The sequence below is a fragment of the Phalacrocorax aristotelis genome, chromosome 12, assembly GCF_949628215.1.
Source record: "Phalacrocorax aristotelis chromosome 12, bGulAri2.1, whole genome shotgun sequence".
NCBI lineage: Eukaryota > Metazoa > Chordata > Aves > Suliformes > Phalacrocoracidae > Phalacrocorax > Phalacrocorax aristotelis.
The window spans coordinates 17,880,188-17,897,628 of record NC_134287.1 but is presented as its reverse complement, the minus strand read 5'-3'; the positions used below and the strand labels follow the sequence as shown (position 1 = coordinate 17,897,628).

The following is a 17,441-nucleotide window of genomic DNA, read 5'->3' as shown; positions in this document are numbered from 1 at the left end:
AATGTGAAGCTTTCCAGTAATCCGCCAGCCACCTCTCTCCTGCTGCCTTGAGCTAAGAAATCTCTTTTCTTTATCGCAATCAGATAGTGGCCTGTAGCACTTTGTCCCGCTGACTGGGGAATGTCTTGAGTCAATTTGCACTCAGGCAGGCTAGCAGAAGGGTGTATGTGCTTCCCAGAGCAAAATTCCTCCACTGTGACTAATTCTGGGTGGTGGATTTCAAAATCAAACCTTTTATGATTTTACAGGTGTACCCAAAGTTACTAAAGCAAGGAGAAAGGGATCAGTTATTGAATGTCTAAACCCTTTTCAGTCTTTTTTTAAATCTGTCTTTAAGGTGATGATAGCTCTTGCTTGTGCATTTAAAGCCATTTTATGATGTCTTTGAATGAATGATATAAATCCTCTGTGAGAGATCACAGGAGCCTTTACTTTTCTGTACGCCACCCGGAAAGCAAATGTACCTCTATCAGTTGTACCTGTTTAACAGGTGTGTGTTTTCACATATGCTTTTTGATAAGCTTCATCACTACAGTCACCTTATACACATTTAAATTCAGCCAGGTAAATAGAGTAAAGAAAGAGCTCTGACTCTATTGGAATCATAAAAGCCTATGGCTTTTGTATAGATGTTCTGCACTTGTTCTTTCTACCTGAGCAGTACCAGTGTATGTCTGAACTGTGCTGATTTTGTGGGGCATTGTATTTTGGCATCTAATCCTTCTTTCTTTTGAAATTCATTTAAAATTGACCCCCTTTTACCATTTTTTTTTTTTTGCTACGTGACAACTTTTCATGATGCGTCTGTTCACTGAAGACATGTATTTTAAAATTAAACAGGACTACCCACAGTTTTTTATATGATACTCCAAAAGCAAAACATTTCTGTGAAACACCACTTGCCCTTTCCTAGATTTCTGACCAGTATTTCTTGGCATTTGATTCCAGTTTATGTTTTCCACCTCCAAGCGATATCTTACGGGTATGGTTGTATTTGATGCATTTGATATTGATAATTTAGTTTAAGAATTGTTTAAGAATTGTTTTTAGAGACTGTTTGGAAGAATTGGTTAAAAACTTGATGGAGAAGGTGGCCAAAAAAAGCATCTTATTAATTTGTCAGAAGTGTCCATAACTCGTCAGGAAAAAAACATGTTGAGATTATATTTCTCTTAATTCTTTGGCAAATAAGGTACCATTTTTTGGTATAAAGCACAGATAAAACATGATAATAGGTATTGCAAAGCAATTAAAAAAAATTGCGAAAGCAGTTATTAAACTGTGAGGACAAAGTACCTGAAGAGTCAAGCTGTGATTTGGGAATGCAGTTGTTCCCTAAATTTCCCTATATCAAGAACAGGCAGTGCCAAACTGGAAGGGGTCCCCTGAAGACCAGGTGATGGAGTGGGTGGAACTGTGTGGGTGTTCTCCAGGATTTTGAAAGAACTCAATATGAAGTAGGGCTTCAGGGAACAAAACAGCAGAAATAGCAGGATACTAGCTTGCGAGGAGCTAGTCAGGTTGGAGAGCTGGAAGGGTTTCCTACAACTGTTAAATCCCTGGCTGTGGACACTTGTCCTTTGCTGGACCCCATATGCCTGCTGAGGATGCTCCTGCTTTCAGCGGCTTGTTGCTGCCCTTGTGTTTTTTCCTAGTGGATTAGTTCATGTAAGCTCCCTAATATGTTCTGTCTGCCAGATGAGCTTAAGTCAAACAGCTTAAATGGACCCAGTTGGTATCACCCAGAGAAACTTACTAGGGACTATTTGGAAAGCTGTAGCACTGGTGTCTTCAGTTAGAAGGGCCCTAGCGAGCAACCAGAAGGGAGCTAATGGCTTTAACAACCCGCATTACCAAAGAGACCATCTATTTGCAATTTCAGTCACAAGGGTGGGCTTTTTTTATTTGGTTTGGTTTTTTTTCCCCCAAGACTGCTGTAGTTCATCTGTACACAGAAGGCTGGTGTAAGTATGCCCTGTGTACTGTGCAAGCACTGCTTTGAACCTCTTTTGAAACTGGCTTTTACATAAACAGGTGTGATTTTGCTGCTGGTTGTCAATAATGGCACCAGTTTTGCCTGCCCAAAGACAGGCTTCACTGGGACTAGGGAGCGATGGCATGTTACTTAAAAAGATCATGTTAACAAAGTCTGTATGATCAGGGTGTTGCAAGCCGCATGGCTGCGGGGATGTGGCAGGACTGTCGTGTGGTAGAGAACGAAAGGTTCAATTTGAGAGTCTTCAGCGGGAGAAGATGCCGTCATCCCCCAGCAAAGGGGAGTTTTACTGGGCTTTGCAGTGCCGCACTTGTAACCAGAAAGCAATAAGCCAACAAACTGAATCTAGTTGAATCCAGATTTGTGACATAAATCCAGTTGTGTGACGATGTGTCATAAATGCTTTGGGCCTCTCCAGCAGTTGTTTAGCTTAAACTGAAGAGGCTTAAGCTATTGTTTTATTATAAAGATATCTCTTCTCATTGGAGTTACAAGAAGGGAAATTGCACAAATACTTTTTAAAGTTGCCATCCAGTATATCCACTTATGGCTGTAAGTTAGTTATGTTTTCTTATGGAATGCTAAACAATCTCTTGTGTTTTCCTATTAAATTAATTACTTACAGCTTGTTACCAATTTCTATTTTGCATTAACTTCTGCGGAATCATGAGCTGCTCTTCCTGTTTTGCAGTCAAATAGGTTAAAAACACTTGCTCTGATTCTAAGAAATGTGATGTAACTTGTAATGACAAAAAATTCAGGTTACTTTGACCAAGTCTTCCCCAAAATAGCTCATAAAGAAGTAAAATATTCAAAATATGTAGCTGTTGTATTTGTTATTTACCAGTGTTCTATGACAGTAATTCTTCCTGACCCAAACTTTGACTTTCAAGGTTCCTTAGCAGAATAACATGACAATAAAATAACCCTGATAAACTCTTTCTAGCTTTATTAACTTATTTCTTAGGTCTTCATAGTGTGAAAAAAAAAATCCGTATATAGTTTTGATGTATACCATCAAGAAGGGGGCCGGGGAGAGGAGCTGTAAGTTTGGGCTGGAGATTTTGGGGTCATGTCGTCACACACTTCTACGACATTTGGATAGCATCCATGCCCTTCACCTGCTGCTGGAGTCTTATCTATATTGTCTTTATTTTTCAAAGCCCATATGGCCAGTCATTAACTAATATTATTAGTCTATAACTGGACAGTAATAGCAATAACTAGCTAATGAGCTAATTACTAGCTGGGGGGACTAGGAAAGCCAGGAGCCCCTTATGGAGAGGGCTCTTTTCTCCAAGCTTTGCACTGAAGACATTTTTACCTCTAGTAAGTGTGAGAGCTAAGCTCTTGGCACCGGGGATGCAGCCCTGCATAGACTTTCCTGCTGGGTAAGGACCTACACAATAGTCAGGCACGAAGCAGGATTTCAGACCTGTAGTATAATGATTTTTTAAAGAATGTTTAGTTACTGGAAGTGTCACTGAATTGTCCATAAATTTTTCCAGTGTACTGCTCTGAATTACTGCTTTCCATTTAGCTGATTAAAATGACTGTACCAGACTGTATTTTTATTCCATTTGCTAAAATAAGTACTCTGCAGTTTAAAGGTTGTAGATTACAGCTACATAATGTTAAGTTCTTTGAGCGCTTTGTGAAAAATGTAATGCTAAAATAAGAGATTAGTGGATAGCCAGCCATTTTAGGAGCCAACTCATGATGCAGGAAATATATATGTGTACCGGATGACTCTATATCCTCCCAGTATTGGGCTGGATCCGATTTTCTGCAAGACCAATGCCAACTCTCCTTTTGAGTTCAAATGGGAACAGAATCAGCACCTTTAATACATTCAGTCCGAGAAGGATTGTATAAAATAAATATATATCCGTATGCTCTGTTTCCATGGGGATTTTCTTCAGGCATTTTTCATGAGGCAGCATCTTTATTTCTTTCTTGTGGTACCTCAGAGTAGCAAGAGAAGTGACGCACTCTGTTTGTGGGAGGGATCCCAAATATTGCCCTTCTGTACTTTGTTTCTCCAAAATGCGGGCTGTGTAATTGAGCTATTAGAGAAAGGCGGAGGCTTAGATGTTAGGGGATCATATCCATCCAATATGATACTGCTGCTGGGCTGGATAGTTAACGTTATCAGATGATTGTTTGGAGACAGATGGAAACGTCCTGAGGGTGTGAATTTGCTTTAGAGTGGATTGAGAGGTAAAGCCTGGTAAGACAACTGCTGCTAATTGGTGCCATCCTCCTAAGCCTGGTAGGACTGAGTGTGCACTGATGTCTGCAGTGCTCAGATCAGGAGTGAGGTGAATTTAGAGCAAAATGCATGAAAGCTTTCACTGCTGCAGCTGTGCTGTACCTGATCAGGAATAAAGTATTTCAGTGTCCAGAACCATCAAACGAGCGCAGAAGAGGCTTTAAAACATGGGTTACAAAAGGTTAACTATTGAGAAAGCAATTCTTTTGGAGGGGGAGAGGGTGAGACTATGCTAGCAATGTTCCCAACCTCTCTGGTTACAACCCTCCAGGTCCGCAACCAGCACTGGAGTCTCATCATGGAGAGCGTGGTCCCGTCTGACAAAGGAAACTATACGTGCATAGTGGAAAACCAGTATGGATCCATCAATCACACATATCATCTTGACGTTGTCGGTAAGTAAAACTTTGTCACATGTAAGACAATATTTTTAATTAACTAGTTTCTCCGTTAAAACATTTAGAACTAAGCTGATATACTTTGCGTTGATTTTGGAGATGATTTCAAAGTAGTCTAAAGATAAGATTTCACTACATAACCAATTTCTACATAACTTTATGTATTCATCTGTTTCAGTTGTGTCTGTAGGACTAATCTACCCATGCCTTGGCAAAGTGTAATATCCACGTGTGTAAGTTTGTGTTGCTGTGATACACCTACAAGCTTACCGTGATGAACAAATGATAAATACTGATGCAGTTTTAATCATTCGTATTACAATTTAATTATTACTTCTACAGTTTTACTAACACAAATTTAATAACTGCAGTTATGAAAACTGTCAAGTGATCCTTTAGACTGCTGTTATTATAGCTGAATAATTTTTTTTTAAATGAAAAGCTAGATATTGATTGTGGTAAAGCTAGTGCAGACCTGGAGCTTCAGGAAAGGTACTTAGCATTAACAGCAGAATAACAGAGATCTGACTGTAGCCCATTGCATGGGCTGTGAGGAGTCCCTGAAACATAGGTGACAAATTGTGAATAAATGGTTTTACTTGAGGACAAATTCTAAAAAGCTGTCTGAATTCTTAGTAGTAGCAAAGCTGTGATTCAGCAGGACTATTAATTTAAGTGCTTAGCTAAATCAGTGCTTGAAATCTCAGGAACAAATTCCATTCACCCCTACTCCTGCTCATTAGCCTGGATGGGTGTGAGCACTTTTATTAACTCTCAGGATCTTATTGTCCAAAAGTAACCAGTTGGCTGTTATAATAGGACCTGCTGGTAGTACCTTTGGGGATCTGATATGCAGTTTCTGATGTCTTGAATGGGTTTTGCTGTCTCCAGGCTTGTGGAATGATCTGAGCATCACAAGCTCTGTGAATAAAACTTCTGATCAGTCAGTATTGAAAGCAAAAATGAATTTGATGATTGTAAGCTGCTTTTGGCTGGTGACTGACACCCCAACTTATCTTCTATGGAGGATCTTACTGTGATTTTGGGTATATGACCAAAACAGTGACAAAATTTTCATTTCCCTATTTCTTGATTGATTTTTACATGAATAAAAATTCATATCTCACATTGTTTTGGATGCTCTTTAGAAGTAGCATCTTATTTTGTCTGGGATCACTTAAATCTGTGGACACCCCCCAGTCCAAAAGAAAATAAGTGCTAGCTTCTCAGCAGCAAGAAATGAAAATATTCCCCATGAAAATGCCAGTGAGAGCTGGCCTTCGTGCAGCTGAAGAGGAAAAAGATAATTTTGTGATGGGGATGCCATCAGACTGAAACCCTGCCACCAGCCCCAATATGTTTTAAGTCTTCAAAGCCAGTCTGTGAAACACCCAGCTCACGTGTACTTGCTTTTAGGTAGTCAACACCGAAAACAGTGAGGATTTTTATAGCCTCAGCGGTATTTTGTCATCCTTGGTAGAGTGAGCTATGGGTATTGTTGAGGTGAACCAAGCGACTGGCAAAGCCATTTTTGTTTGAACATTTGTTTAAACAAAGTTTATGGAGCGTGTAGCAGCAATGGCTGCCAGAGGTGATAGTAAATTGTGTTTTGTGTGCCTCTGTCTTCTGCTGACCACCTTGCTGGAGGGCGTGGGCTGCTTGCATGGGCTTGCCAGGGACAAGGATTGATTTACAGGGCCTGGCCCAGGAAGAATGTAAGAAGATGATGTGTAGTGGGATTTTGGAGGTTTTTCGGTTGTGTTTTTTTTTCCCCCTTAATCCTTGAGGGAGCCTAGGTTGTCTTAACTTTGCTTTTGCTTAAACCTGTGTTTTAGTAAGCTACATGGGAGGAAAATTATAGTTTTGCAATATTGGAAGAAGTCCTTGCTAGAACAAAACTGATTAAAAATTCCCCTTCCCTTCTCTGTCCCCTGCTCCTTTTCCTCTTTACTGCCCCAGTCCCAGTCTCCCATGTTTCATGTTGACTATAAATTTCTTCACCCATTTCTTCTAGCGAAGGTGTTCATGGATATTGTGGTCACTTGAGCAAATGTTTGTCAGAGGCCCTCTTACCTCCTCTCCTGCTTTGAGCCTTTTGAATGTCTTACATTGAGGAATATTATGCAGAAGTTTATTTTTCCTGGCAGTAAATGATAGTGACCTGCATGAATGAATGGAATGGTAATAAGGATTATGTCATTTATTTAAATGTCTATTTCCTTCTTATACAGAGGCAGAAAAGTAAATGAATTTTGTCAAACGTGACTACTGATTTGGGGTCCAGGGTACCCAGCTGAAGGCACCCAAAGGGGTCCTCATTTTTCCCTGAGTGAATATTCAGCACTTTGTGATCCTCAGGCCCCGTGAGATAGGAAATCAGAAGTCCAAAAGTGACCTCTGCAAGCTACAGCCTGCATTTTGGAGTTCCGCATAAATTATTTTTGCATTGAATTTGATGAGTTAAAGGGTGTAATTGTTAGTTCACTTTGAAAACATATGTACGGAAATGCGCACCCTAATGTACATGGGTTGAATTTACTGTGCATCTTTCAAGAGATACTGCATTGGGACTTTAACTGGAAAAAGGGGGATTGATGTTGGGGAGCTCAGCCATTTCTCTGTTGCTGAAAGCTTGTAGTAATCATGGAGGCTGGGCATAAAATTGCTGAAGGAGTAAATTAAGGCTGGTCAGAAGGGGAAACTCTGACAGTTTTTCTAGTTGAGAGAGTTCTACAGAAGTTAATTTTGTGCTTTTTTTTTTCCCCCCCCTGTTCTCATATGAATTTTCAGTTCCCACAGGGTTGTGGAGAGTTATGGATGTTTGTTTAGAGGCAATTACGTATGTAGACTGCATCGTGCAAACCTCAGGTCGTAATTTTAGGTCAAGTTGTATGTGGAAAACTGTCAATTGAAAGCCTCTGAAATTGCTTTTCCTATATGGTTTAACTGGTTCCAGAGTTGATTAAGTGTAAGTAATAGCAAACGGTATTAAACATGGTAACATATTACACTAACATGAGCATCTGACTATATGGTGTAATGTAGAGAACCCTCTGATTATGTCACAGATTTGGGAGGTATCCCAGCAAAAATCGTGCCAAATCATGACACAATGCTGGTTAGGAATATCCAGTATTACTTGATGCCAATAACTTTCCAAACCCTGAATTCTTTTGACAATTAAAAGCCTGGAGCCAGCAGAGCTGAGTAGTTTTCAGTCAGAATGTAGGTGTGAAGTATTCTCATTTTTACCCTGTAATTACTTGCAAGAACCCTCTTAAAATAATCAGCTCAGATGGTCTCATTCAAATTTACAAACCTGGCAAAGCCATTGCACTGAATTTTTTTACAATGGGAGTAGAAAATACTGAAGAAAAAAAGGAGCAAGTTGTTGGCAGCCTCTCTGTATCACACAGGATACTTGTGCATGTTGACAGCATTAGTGGGGAATTGTCCGGTTGAGTTGGCCAGGATATGCTGTATTGGACAAAGTTGTTCTTTAAATGTTCGGGATACCCCAACTGACTGCCTTTTCCGCTCTCCTCCTCCATTTCAAAGCAGGGGCTTAAGCAGGCTGTATGCCGGGCTTTGCTCAGGGATACAGATGTGTTAGAGTGCAGTAGCAGCAAATGGTGTCAAAACAAAACTTGGTTAGGATCCTGTGAAAGGGAGACAAGTCAGTTTTAGTTTTTTATTGGAGTATTACCCAGAAGCTTCAATTAATATTGGATACTTATTGTCCAAGGCAATGTACCAGTGCGCAGTATTGCTTACTACAGAAATGTGGAGAGGCCGGCAGAAGGAAATGTCACTGTCCTTTTTATAGCTGAAAAATGGAGCTGTGGAGTGATGAAATTTCTTGCCCTGGGTCACACAGGAAGCTGGTGGCGGACCCAAAAAGTAAAGCTGGTACTTGAATCTTAATCCAGTACCTTATTAAAAGAATGTTCTTTCCCTTGTACAGTTTAGCCCATCAGCTGGTTTTTTTACATGCAACTGAAGCGCCTTTCTAATCTTTCGTATTTAACAGTAGGTAGAAACTCACATTTTCATAGTAAGCTTACTAATAGATTAACTCCGTTCTCATTAAATATATATAAGTCATGCAGTCTTAAGGGAGGACGATTGCAAACGATGTGGTTTTCACTTACGAGTTGTATTGTAGCGAAGCTGGGTTGTAGGAAGCAATGTGGGAATGCAGCCACTGAGACTTGTATATAATTAGATCACTCTTGGATTGCAATTATCGCTAGAGTACAATTTCAGCAGCAGCAGTTCTGTTTAAGCATGGAAATAACTAATTGAATTTATATTTTAATGGCAAAAAAAAAAAAGGTTAGTCTTTGAACACTTCTAGTGCAGGTAGCCATTTCTGTCCTATTTAATGTCATCATCCAGGGAAACAAAAGATGGTTTTGTTTCAGATGAAGTTTGGTACTTTACCTCATTTACTGTGTTTTATAAGCAGCTGCTGTAGCACAACACATCTTCCAAGAATGTGTAAGAAGACCCTGCTGTTTACTATAAAAATGAACATAACTTGTCACAAAATTTTTTTTTTTTTAAGAAGTCCTTTTGCAGTCAGTTTTAGCTGTACTTTGAACAGTTTCTAATCTACCTAATAGCCATGCCTCTGGCTCTTGTTACTGAGGAGTGAACTCCAGAGATGGCAGAGTACCATGCAGTTGTCCCTTAACACTAATTCATGTTTTCATATGAAGACAGTGTGAGAATGACTTCTCATCCAGGAAGCATTTTAAATTACTCTCAGCTTAATGCTTGTGCCCCAAAAATCTCATGTGTGAGTGGTTTTACTATATGGGTGTGCAAAACACTGCTTTTATTCTGAACTCTTGGCCATTTAGAGGGTTTTAGGGTAAATTTTATTCTTTTTACAGCATCTTACTTAAAAAAAAAAAAAATTCTACTTTTTTCTATTGATATTTCAGTGTTTATACTTCCCTTAGTTAAGGCAGAAGAAAAAAACTTTCCTTTTGTCTCTACTCAGTTTTATTTTTGGATTTTCATGTACTCTGAGTCTCTAGCTGCGAACATGGCAGGAACACACATACATATTTTTTTTTAAAAGACATGTTTCCATTTTGTCATTCCTGAATTCATAAAAACATTTGCATTGTTGTTTGCTTTTTGCTGAGGCTTGCTTTGTTGAAATAAAGTTCAGAATTAATTTGTCTTAACTATAGTACGTTCCTCTAGTTCTTTGGAAACTTTTTTAGGATTCGTGTTACATATGAAAAAGGAACTGACACCAATAAATACATGCCTTGGATGTTGCATCACTAATGTCTGGCAGGAGTTAAATGTAGGTATTACAACCAAGCCTAAACTTGCATTTCTGGCAGATGTGCTTGTAGTTGTCGACTGGCTCTTTACATGGACAAGCTTTGGCTTGACGTCTTCACCCAAGTGCTCGCGGCATGGACGTGACGAGACAGGGGCTGAAACCATGCAGGAATCCACTCTGATGCTTACCCTCAGGTGTTTGGTTAGGCTGAGAGGGAAGAAGATTTTATTTAATGTACTGATAAGCCTGAGTGTGGACTTTATACCTGCCACTAGGCTTTTGGCAAGGTGTGTGCATCTGAGAAGAAATTACACAAATTGTTTAGTGCTGGAGGCTGTGCAGTTCACTGCCGAAAACAAAGACCACAGTGTGATGGTTCAGCTCAGGGAAAATGAAAGCTTATAGGTCGCCCCCCCCTTCTTAATAAGGTAAAAATATTCCAACACCCTAGTTTTATAGTGTTAAAGCTTCTGATTTCATTGGAGTAGTCTGGCTATATTACATTTTATAGACAAATACTAGTGTCATTACTTCATCTGCTGGGTGAACAGTGAATTTCTCATGTTTGGAATGCTTCCTGCAGAGTCTGCTGAGAGGACTGGTCTCCCTGTCCCACTTTCTGTCTTATTACAGCCCTAAGGCAGGTATTTCTCTTTCTTTTGATGAATTATGAACAGGATATTGTTTCAGCTCTGTTGTTATAATTTTTAATCGTGCCTTCTAATTTGTGCAGTATCCTAATCGTGAAAATACAAGTAGGAATTTGCAGGAGTTCTCTGAAGATGCTAACAAGACTGTTGCCTTGTTAAATGCACAACTGGCACGTGCCGAAAGCCATGTCTGTGCCTAATCAGAGGGTCTTTTTGACCTGGTCCAGTCTTTTCCCAAAAGTTTTGTTACTATTGGCAGAGTATTTGGCTGTAAATTGGTAAAGTTGCATCCTCTTTAACAAAAAAACAAACAAACAAAAAAAGGCAGGCAAAGCTTGAATTATCACAAATATAGAAAAATCATAAAACAACTGCGATACAGACTGGATGAAGGGACATATTAAAAGCAAACACAAGGTTATTAATCATGATTGCCTTATTAATGAGGAGTTTGCACCTTGTATTTCTTCATGTTGTCTCCGAGTGTGGGAGGAAATGCAGAGGTGGGACAACCCTGTGGCTGCAATGGGATAGCTGCCTGACAGGGTGAGGTGAATGCTAAATGATACTACCACGCTGGTGGTTTTGGGGATTAAACTAGGATTAAAAGAGGTGTAGCGGAGGTGGCGGTGGATGGCACTCAGTGGTGGACTGGGGGGTTGTGCATGGTTGTATATAGCTGAGGCTGGGGTTGATGGCGCTGGGAAGATACAAGAGTGAAAGGGTGTGGGGGGTTTTCAATGGGGTTTTCAATGGGGTTTTCAATGAGGTTTTCAATGCAGGAGAGAAAAAACCTTGAGGGATGGGAGCCAGGGTGAGATAGGTAAGGGGGTGAGAGATCTGGCAGTACCAAAGTGTGAAAAATCCAGTAAGATGTGAAATCCTGTTGCTATTAGAGAAGAGGTTGCACTTAAAACCTTCGTGTTTGTGTCCTCTCCTCTCACTGCTCTGCAAACCACTGTGTGACTCGAAATCCAAAGACGGCTGTAGTTACAGCTTTTCAGGATTTTAAGTTATTAGGTCATGGGATCACTACTGCTCCCCTGGTGCAGCTTCAATGGCAGTTGTTCCATTTAAACATAAAGTGAAATCTATTTTAATCATAACTTAAAAGCCACATTAAAAAATCATAGTTTGTTAAAGCACTTTTGAATGTTGAACTACTCTGTAAATAAAAAATATTATTTTTTCAGGTTGCTCTTTAAAAGGTTGCATGAATGTGTTGAAATTTTTGACTGCTCATGAAAGAAAAACACTGATACTGTCAGAACTTTCGTGGAGTGCAGAACTCAACATGACAGTGTATTATTCGGAATAAAGTTAATCTTTACCATTTTTACAAGATGCTTGTGAAAGTCTAAAATTCTATATACTTTTAGTGATTTTTTTTTTGAATCACAGTCACAAATTAGGTGATCAACATAGTTGCTTTTAAGTTGTATTCTGCCTTTACAAGTGAATATGCATACGTTGGGTAGTGTTTGTATTTCTGCAGCATCATTTCTGCTATTGGATTATATATATTACTGAGCAACATTATTTCAGCAGTTGGTTTTAAATGTACGTTTCCTCTGATACCTGTGCCAATGCACTGTCTAGAGTGTTGGCGAAAACCTCCTATGTCTACATCTGAATAAATATCCTAACAAATGACTATCCCCCTTCCACTCCACAGTGAAGTTTTCTCAGAAAGCAGTTCTGTCCCCTGCTGCTCGGCCGGAGGCTGGTGCTGCCTGGGCTCAGGGGACAGTGCGTAAACCTGCCAATGAATAGGAGCAGCGAGGAGTGGGGTGCTGAGGGGTTTGTAAGGGCATCTCTCGCGTTCACTATAAACAACTGAGAAATGTTCAGATGTGAGGAAATAGCTGTACTGATTTTGCATGCATCTGCCTTCATAGAAAGCTGGCTGTTCAGAGTGTGTGCTGAAAGGCAGGAAAATGTGGATGCAGAAGAGGGGTTGAGAACTGTAGGAAATAACAGAGAAATCTTTCTTGTTTTGGAGCACAAAGTTTGCATCCAAGTGTGGCCAGCCTAAGGGCTTGCTGTGAAAGCTCTTGCATCTTCTGTCTTGCAAACTTTACCTGTATTTACCTGAATTACTTGAAATATAATGACAAACACGAATAATCAGTGTCTTCCCAAGAGCATTCTTCTTCAGCATCTGGACCAACGTTTAGAACAGGTTGTGGACTCTGTTGCAGAATTGAGAGTGATCCTGATGAAGGGACATTTCCCCTCCTGACATGGGACCACATGATGGCAAACTTCATCACCAGGGGAGGCAAGACTGAAGGCTGAGTGCGGTCTAAGATAGGCACGTCTTGAGGCTAAACCAGGATGGTCCAGCACAGAGCACTGAAACTCTGAGAGCTGGAGCTTCTCTCCTGCCCTGAGAGCCTGTGCACAGGTACGGTGGTCAGCCATGTCTAGCAGGGGAGGCAGAATACCATGGTCCTTCCGATAATTTCACACCTGTGTTCTTCAATAGAGCAAGCGTGCTGTGTAAGAAAAGGGGGGGGGAAGTGTAGAAGCATAAGAGGGCTTTTAAAGGTTTACATAGTCTTTTTCCATTTTACTTTAAAGGCAGAGCTGTTTTCAGGAAAGGAAACCAGGAGGATGAAAAATATGGAGTCAGGTCACAATAACAACAGCCCACAACAACTCCCACGGTGTGTTTTATGGCATTGCTGGGTACACTGGTGAGTTAAACCCACTGCAGCTGGGAGAGGGCATCATCCCTGGGGGAGAGATGCTTTTTGCTAGACATACGGTAAACCTTTGGCAGAGCCTACTGGAGAGCCCCGTCCAATGATGCTGGACCCCAGCATTGTCTCTGGTTATTATAAAGCAGCTGAGTGCTGGGAGCTGTGCACAGTACAAAGGATGGTATCTGTGTGCATAAGAATTATTGCAGTCTCTGGAAACAGCCAGAACAATAAAAATTTACCACTTGTCTGTGAGAAGTCACAAGTTGTTTTTCATATACTCTTGCAGCCTCTTTCTTTTAGGGCATGCTGAAAAGAATGTCAGTGAAAATTTCAGCTCCTCATTGTTCTGTTTTTCCGTGTTTTTTTTCAAACCAAAATAAGGCCTCTACCCTCTTTGTTCAGACATGTATGAAGCTTTTGCTTATGCATGCACTGTGTGAGGAATACTGCAAGCAAACTCCAGTATTAGTGTTGTACAAGTCTTGCTGCTATGACTTTTTCTGCTCCACCGGGCTGATGAAACCCACGCTGTGTCAGCCTGACAACAGGGCTTTGCTTTAAAGACGAACTGGTCTTAAAACCCTGTTGATAATTTTATGTTTTAAAACAAGAGCATTCATGTTGCCTGCCTTATCCCTGGGCTTGCTGGATGTTCCTGTCTCTCTTAACTCTCTAATATATGTGTGATTTGAAAGGATAGTTCTGATTGTGATATTCCCCGCCCCCCCCCCCCCCCCCCGTTAGCTGACATCAACAGGCTTTGTATCAAGCCAAATAAGTCAGTCTTGCCTGCTTTCTTTTCCTTGGCTTGCTGCCATATGACAAAGGAGTGTGCAGATGAACTTATGCTGTAAAGGTGATATGCAAAGATGAATTTTAGCTAAAAGGCACGTAGGACAGCAAACTGAAGCCATGCTGTAGAGCTATCCAAAGAGACAGATGGGATAACGTCAATAGGAGCTTTGCCTGCTGGAGAAACTCTGCCATTACTTCAGATCAGAGGTGAAGGTGGTGCAGCCAAGGACAAAGAGTTTGAATACACCTGATTAGTTTCTGCAGAGATTTTAAAAAGCTGCTGCCTTTTACTTGGCTGACCTTGGTAAGTAGGAGGGCTTAGGTGGCAGAAGGAGGTTGGATGGGGTGGCAGTCTTTGCTATAGCTAGGAAGCTGTCTGCTTCTGGTATCTGTGACAAAATTTCAGTCTTTAGAACTAAAATTCTTTAATGTCAGTGTTAAAATGTTTAATTTTATGAGAAAATATTGACTGACAGCAGGAATATATGGAGTCTGGTTCCCTGCTGTCTGACTTTATGCTGATTGTTGATACTGGTCCACAGACCAAAGCAGAGATGGGCGCTTGGGCCTAGTAGTTAGCAATGATGAAGCGTGTGACACACCGACAGAAAGTAATGCCTCAAGTTTATATAAAAAACTTTTAAAATCTTCTAAATTTGAGGACAGAGGGAGTTTAGAAAGTGGTAATGGAGGTTAGCCCCTCACTCCCATCTACATGAGCAGATCCCTGCGCTGCTCTGGGCCTTGCTGGGCTGTCTTGTGAGGGCCAGGAGCTCCAGCTGCAGTAATACCCCTTTGAGCTCTTGGCCACCGAGATAACTTCTTGGACTAGCACTGGGCCAATAGGCAATGCTATACATGGAGACTCCTGCTGTACAGGAACATTGAATAGTATGAGCATTTGTTGGCTAATGCCTACTGACAAAAGATGCCAAAATTTGTAAGGCATGATTTCATTAGCACAGGTAATGCTGGTGTGATCCATAAGCTATTCTGCCTGAAAGGCTCCTGTTCTTTATCAAACATTCTTTCCAGGGATGGTCTTTATCTCTTAGTATTTAATGACAGTGATCTGTTATTCATTGTAGCCTTAAAACATCTTTTCTCATTTTGTGGAGTTTGGGAAGAGAGCATTGTCCCTAACTTGTGATGAATGCTACCTTGGCATGTATAAATTACCTAGGAAGCGATGATTTGAGAGGTGTGTATGTATGTACATATAAATGGAACATGACAGTTCAGCAGCCCTTCTGAATTGGCTATAAACAACCTGCAGTGCTTCATATTATGCAGAAAGGAAACCAAACTGACGTGCAGCTGGTAGGAGCTGCTCAGCTCCTGGCTCCCATATATATAGTGTATGACGTTAAGTAGTAAAGGCGTTTTACCTACACCTGCTCAGTTGTTTCTGTTCTTTTGAAAGGGCTGCCGGCACTTACCCTTACTCCTCCATGCCATGGAGCAAAATAGTGGAGGTAGCAGTGTTTTCCTTCCAGCATTGCATAGAGCACAGGCCCCCATAAGCAATTTCTTATTGCTGGAGAAAGGAAGCAAAGGTTTGGCTTGGCCCATGTGTAGAAAGCTACCTTGAAGGAGGAAATTCCTGTGGGGACTCTGACATCTGCTTAGACTCCTCCTACACCACTCCACCTAGGGGTATGGAGAACAAGTGTATAGTTTCAAATTGAGTCCTTTGTATGAACTTGGATAATGCTGGTCTTACAGAGAAATCCGAGTTGCAATTCCTCATACCGTGGCTGCTCCTGGAACCCTCCTCAAAAAGGCGTTCTAATTCAGCCTCTGAGCACTTATGAATCGAGGCTAGATTTGCAGCTCGTGTAGGTGGCATCTTTCATGAAGGACAGTGGTCCTTGTGTCTTTTCGTCCAAAATGCTTCCTTTGTTGCCAGCTAGAGCAGGGTAGAAACTTGAAAGGTCTCCACTCACTGAAGGGTGAGAGATTGATAAGGATTTAATCTTTCTTTTAATGGTTGATATTCAGCCCAAATAGGTAGTGATCAGAGACTGATATCCTGTGGTTGGTCCAGTGGCTTTAGTAAATGCCCTTACCCAGTGGTAGATATCCACACCACCAAAAAACAATCAGAGCCAACAATAATAGTACGTATGTGTACAGTCCAAACAGGGATGCCAAAAATTGAGTGTAGAGGCAGAGTGGCTTGCACAGGTAGAGTTGTTTCCGCAAACTGTGGGTGAAATGGCCATTAGTGCTACTTCTGAGAAGAATTTCAGCTTTGAGGTGGCATGGGTTGCACTGGGCCCTGTGGGAAGCTGGAGCTATATCTGAGAGGTTTTACCTTCCTGTCAGCTCCAGGCAGTGGTTAAATCACCTGAGAAGTTAACCGTATAACTGCATTTTCTGTTGGAGGAGTTTTGGTAATCCTATGGGTATAGTTTGGAAGAGGGCTTGAGGAGGGGGCTCTGGGTGTCCCAGAGATGGGTAATGCCACTGGTTTTGCCAGTCCACGAGGTTTGTCCATGTGTCAGTTAGCAGTTCAAGGGATGTGTTGGGCATATGTGCATCTGTCTGTAAAGTACCTGCAAAGGAAATCCCCAGATGTGATGTGTTGTTGGATAGGGGAGAACACATGCAGTTAATTTGGGGACAGAGCCATGTAGCAACATGTCCTTCCCTCAGCAGTGCTGCTCCCTGAGCTCGGTGGCCTTCAGGGAGCGCCTGTATAAGGTACATGGTTCAGTGGAAATGGCAGAGGAGTGCTGCATACAGGGTGAAGAAGAAAGGGGAGAAATGTTTCAGTCCAAGTATACAATGAAAAGGCTGTGATTTTAAGGCTGACGAGTCAATCTTGCAAGTTTGGGATGCTAAGCCAAGACAAGAGGCTGTGATTATAGTCTGGCCTAAAATGCTGTAGGATGTTTTTGAGACCCATAATTTACAGGATAATTAGCATTTTCCAAAGCAACAGATGTTGCACGATCAGAAGGAAGGTGGTTGGGAATGGGCAGTGTTTTCACCGGACAGGGTCCAGACTGCTGCTGAAGACTTCTTGAGCTCGGAGTCAGGCAAAAAAGGCAACTAGAGCTTAACATGCTGTGCTGACCAGGGCAAGTGAGGAAGGCATAACAGGTCTATGTTTTCAATTGAGCCGAGACAGCTGGAACTGCTTCATTTTCTCATTCAGTGATGACTGAATACAGAGAACCTCTACCGGGGGCTATCGATCCAGAATGGTTACTGACGCACTGAGAGGCATCGTTGCAGGGAGCCCTCTGTAGCCTCACAGTGGCAGCCGTCAGGATGACTCCTTAGGAGTCAGTAACATTTCAAAACTGTTA

General features: G+C 41.3%; 1 protein-coding gene across 15 annotated transcripts in view; it reads left to right on the top strand.

The window, feature by feature from the left end:
- Nucleotides 1–17,441, top strand: part of FGFR2 (fibroblast growth factor receptor 2) — an 85,244-nt gene that overhangs the window by 31,070 nt on the left and 36,733 nt on the right. For all 15 annotated transcript variants that reach the window (XM_075107405.1, XM_075107402.1, XM_075107415.1 and 12 more), the window contains one exon: nucleotides 4,540–4,663. In XM_075107405.1, the coding sequence (XP_074963506.1) occupies nucleotides 4,540–4,663 (124 nt within the window). The remainder of the gene's footprint in view (nucleotides 1–4,539; nucleotides 4,664–17,441) is intronic.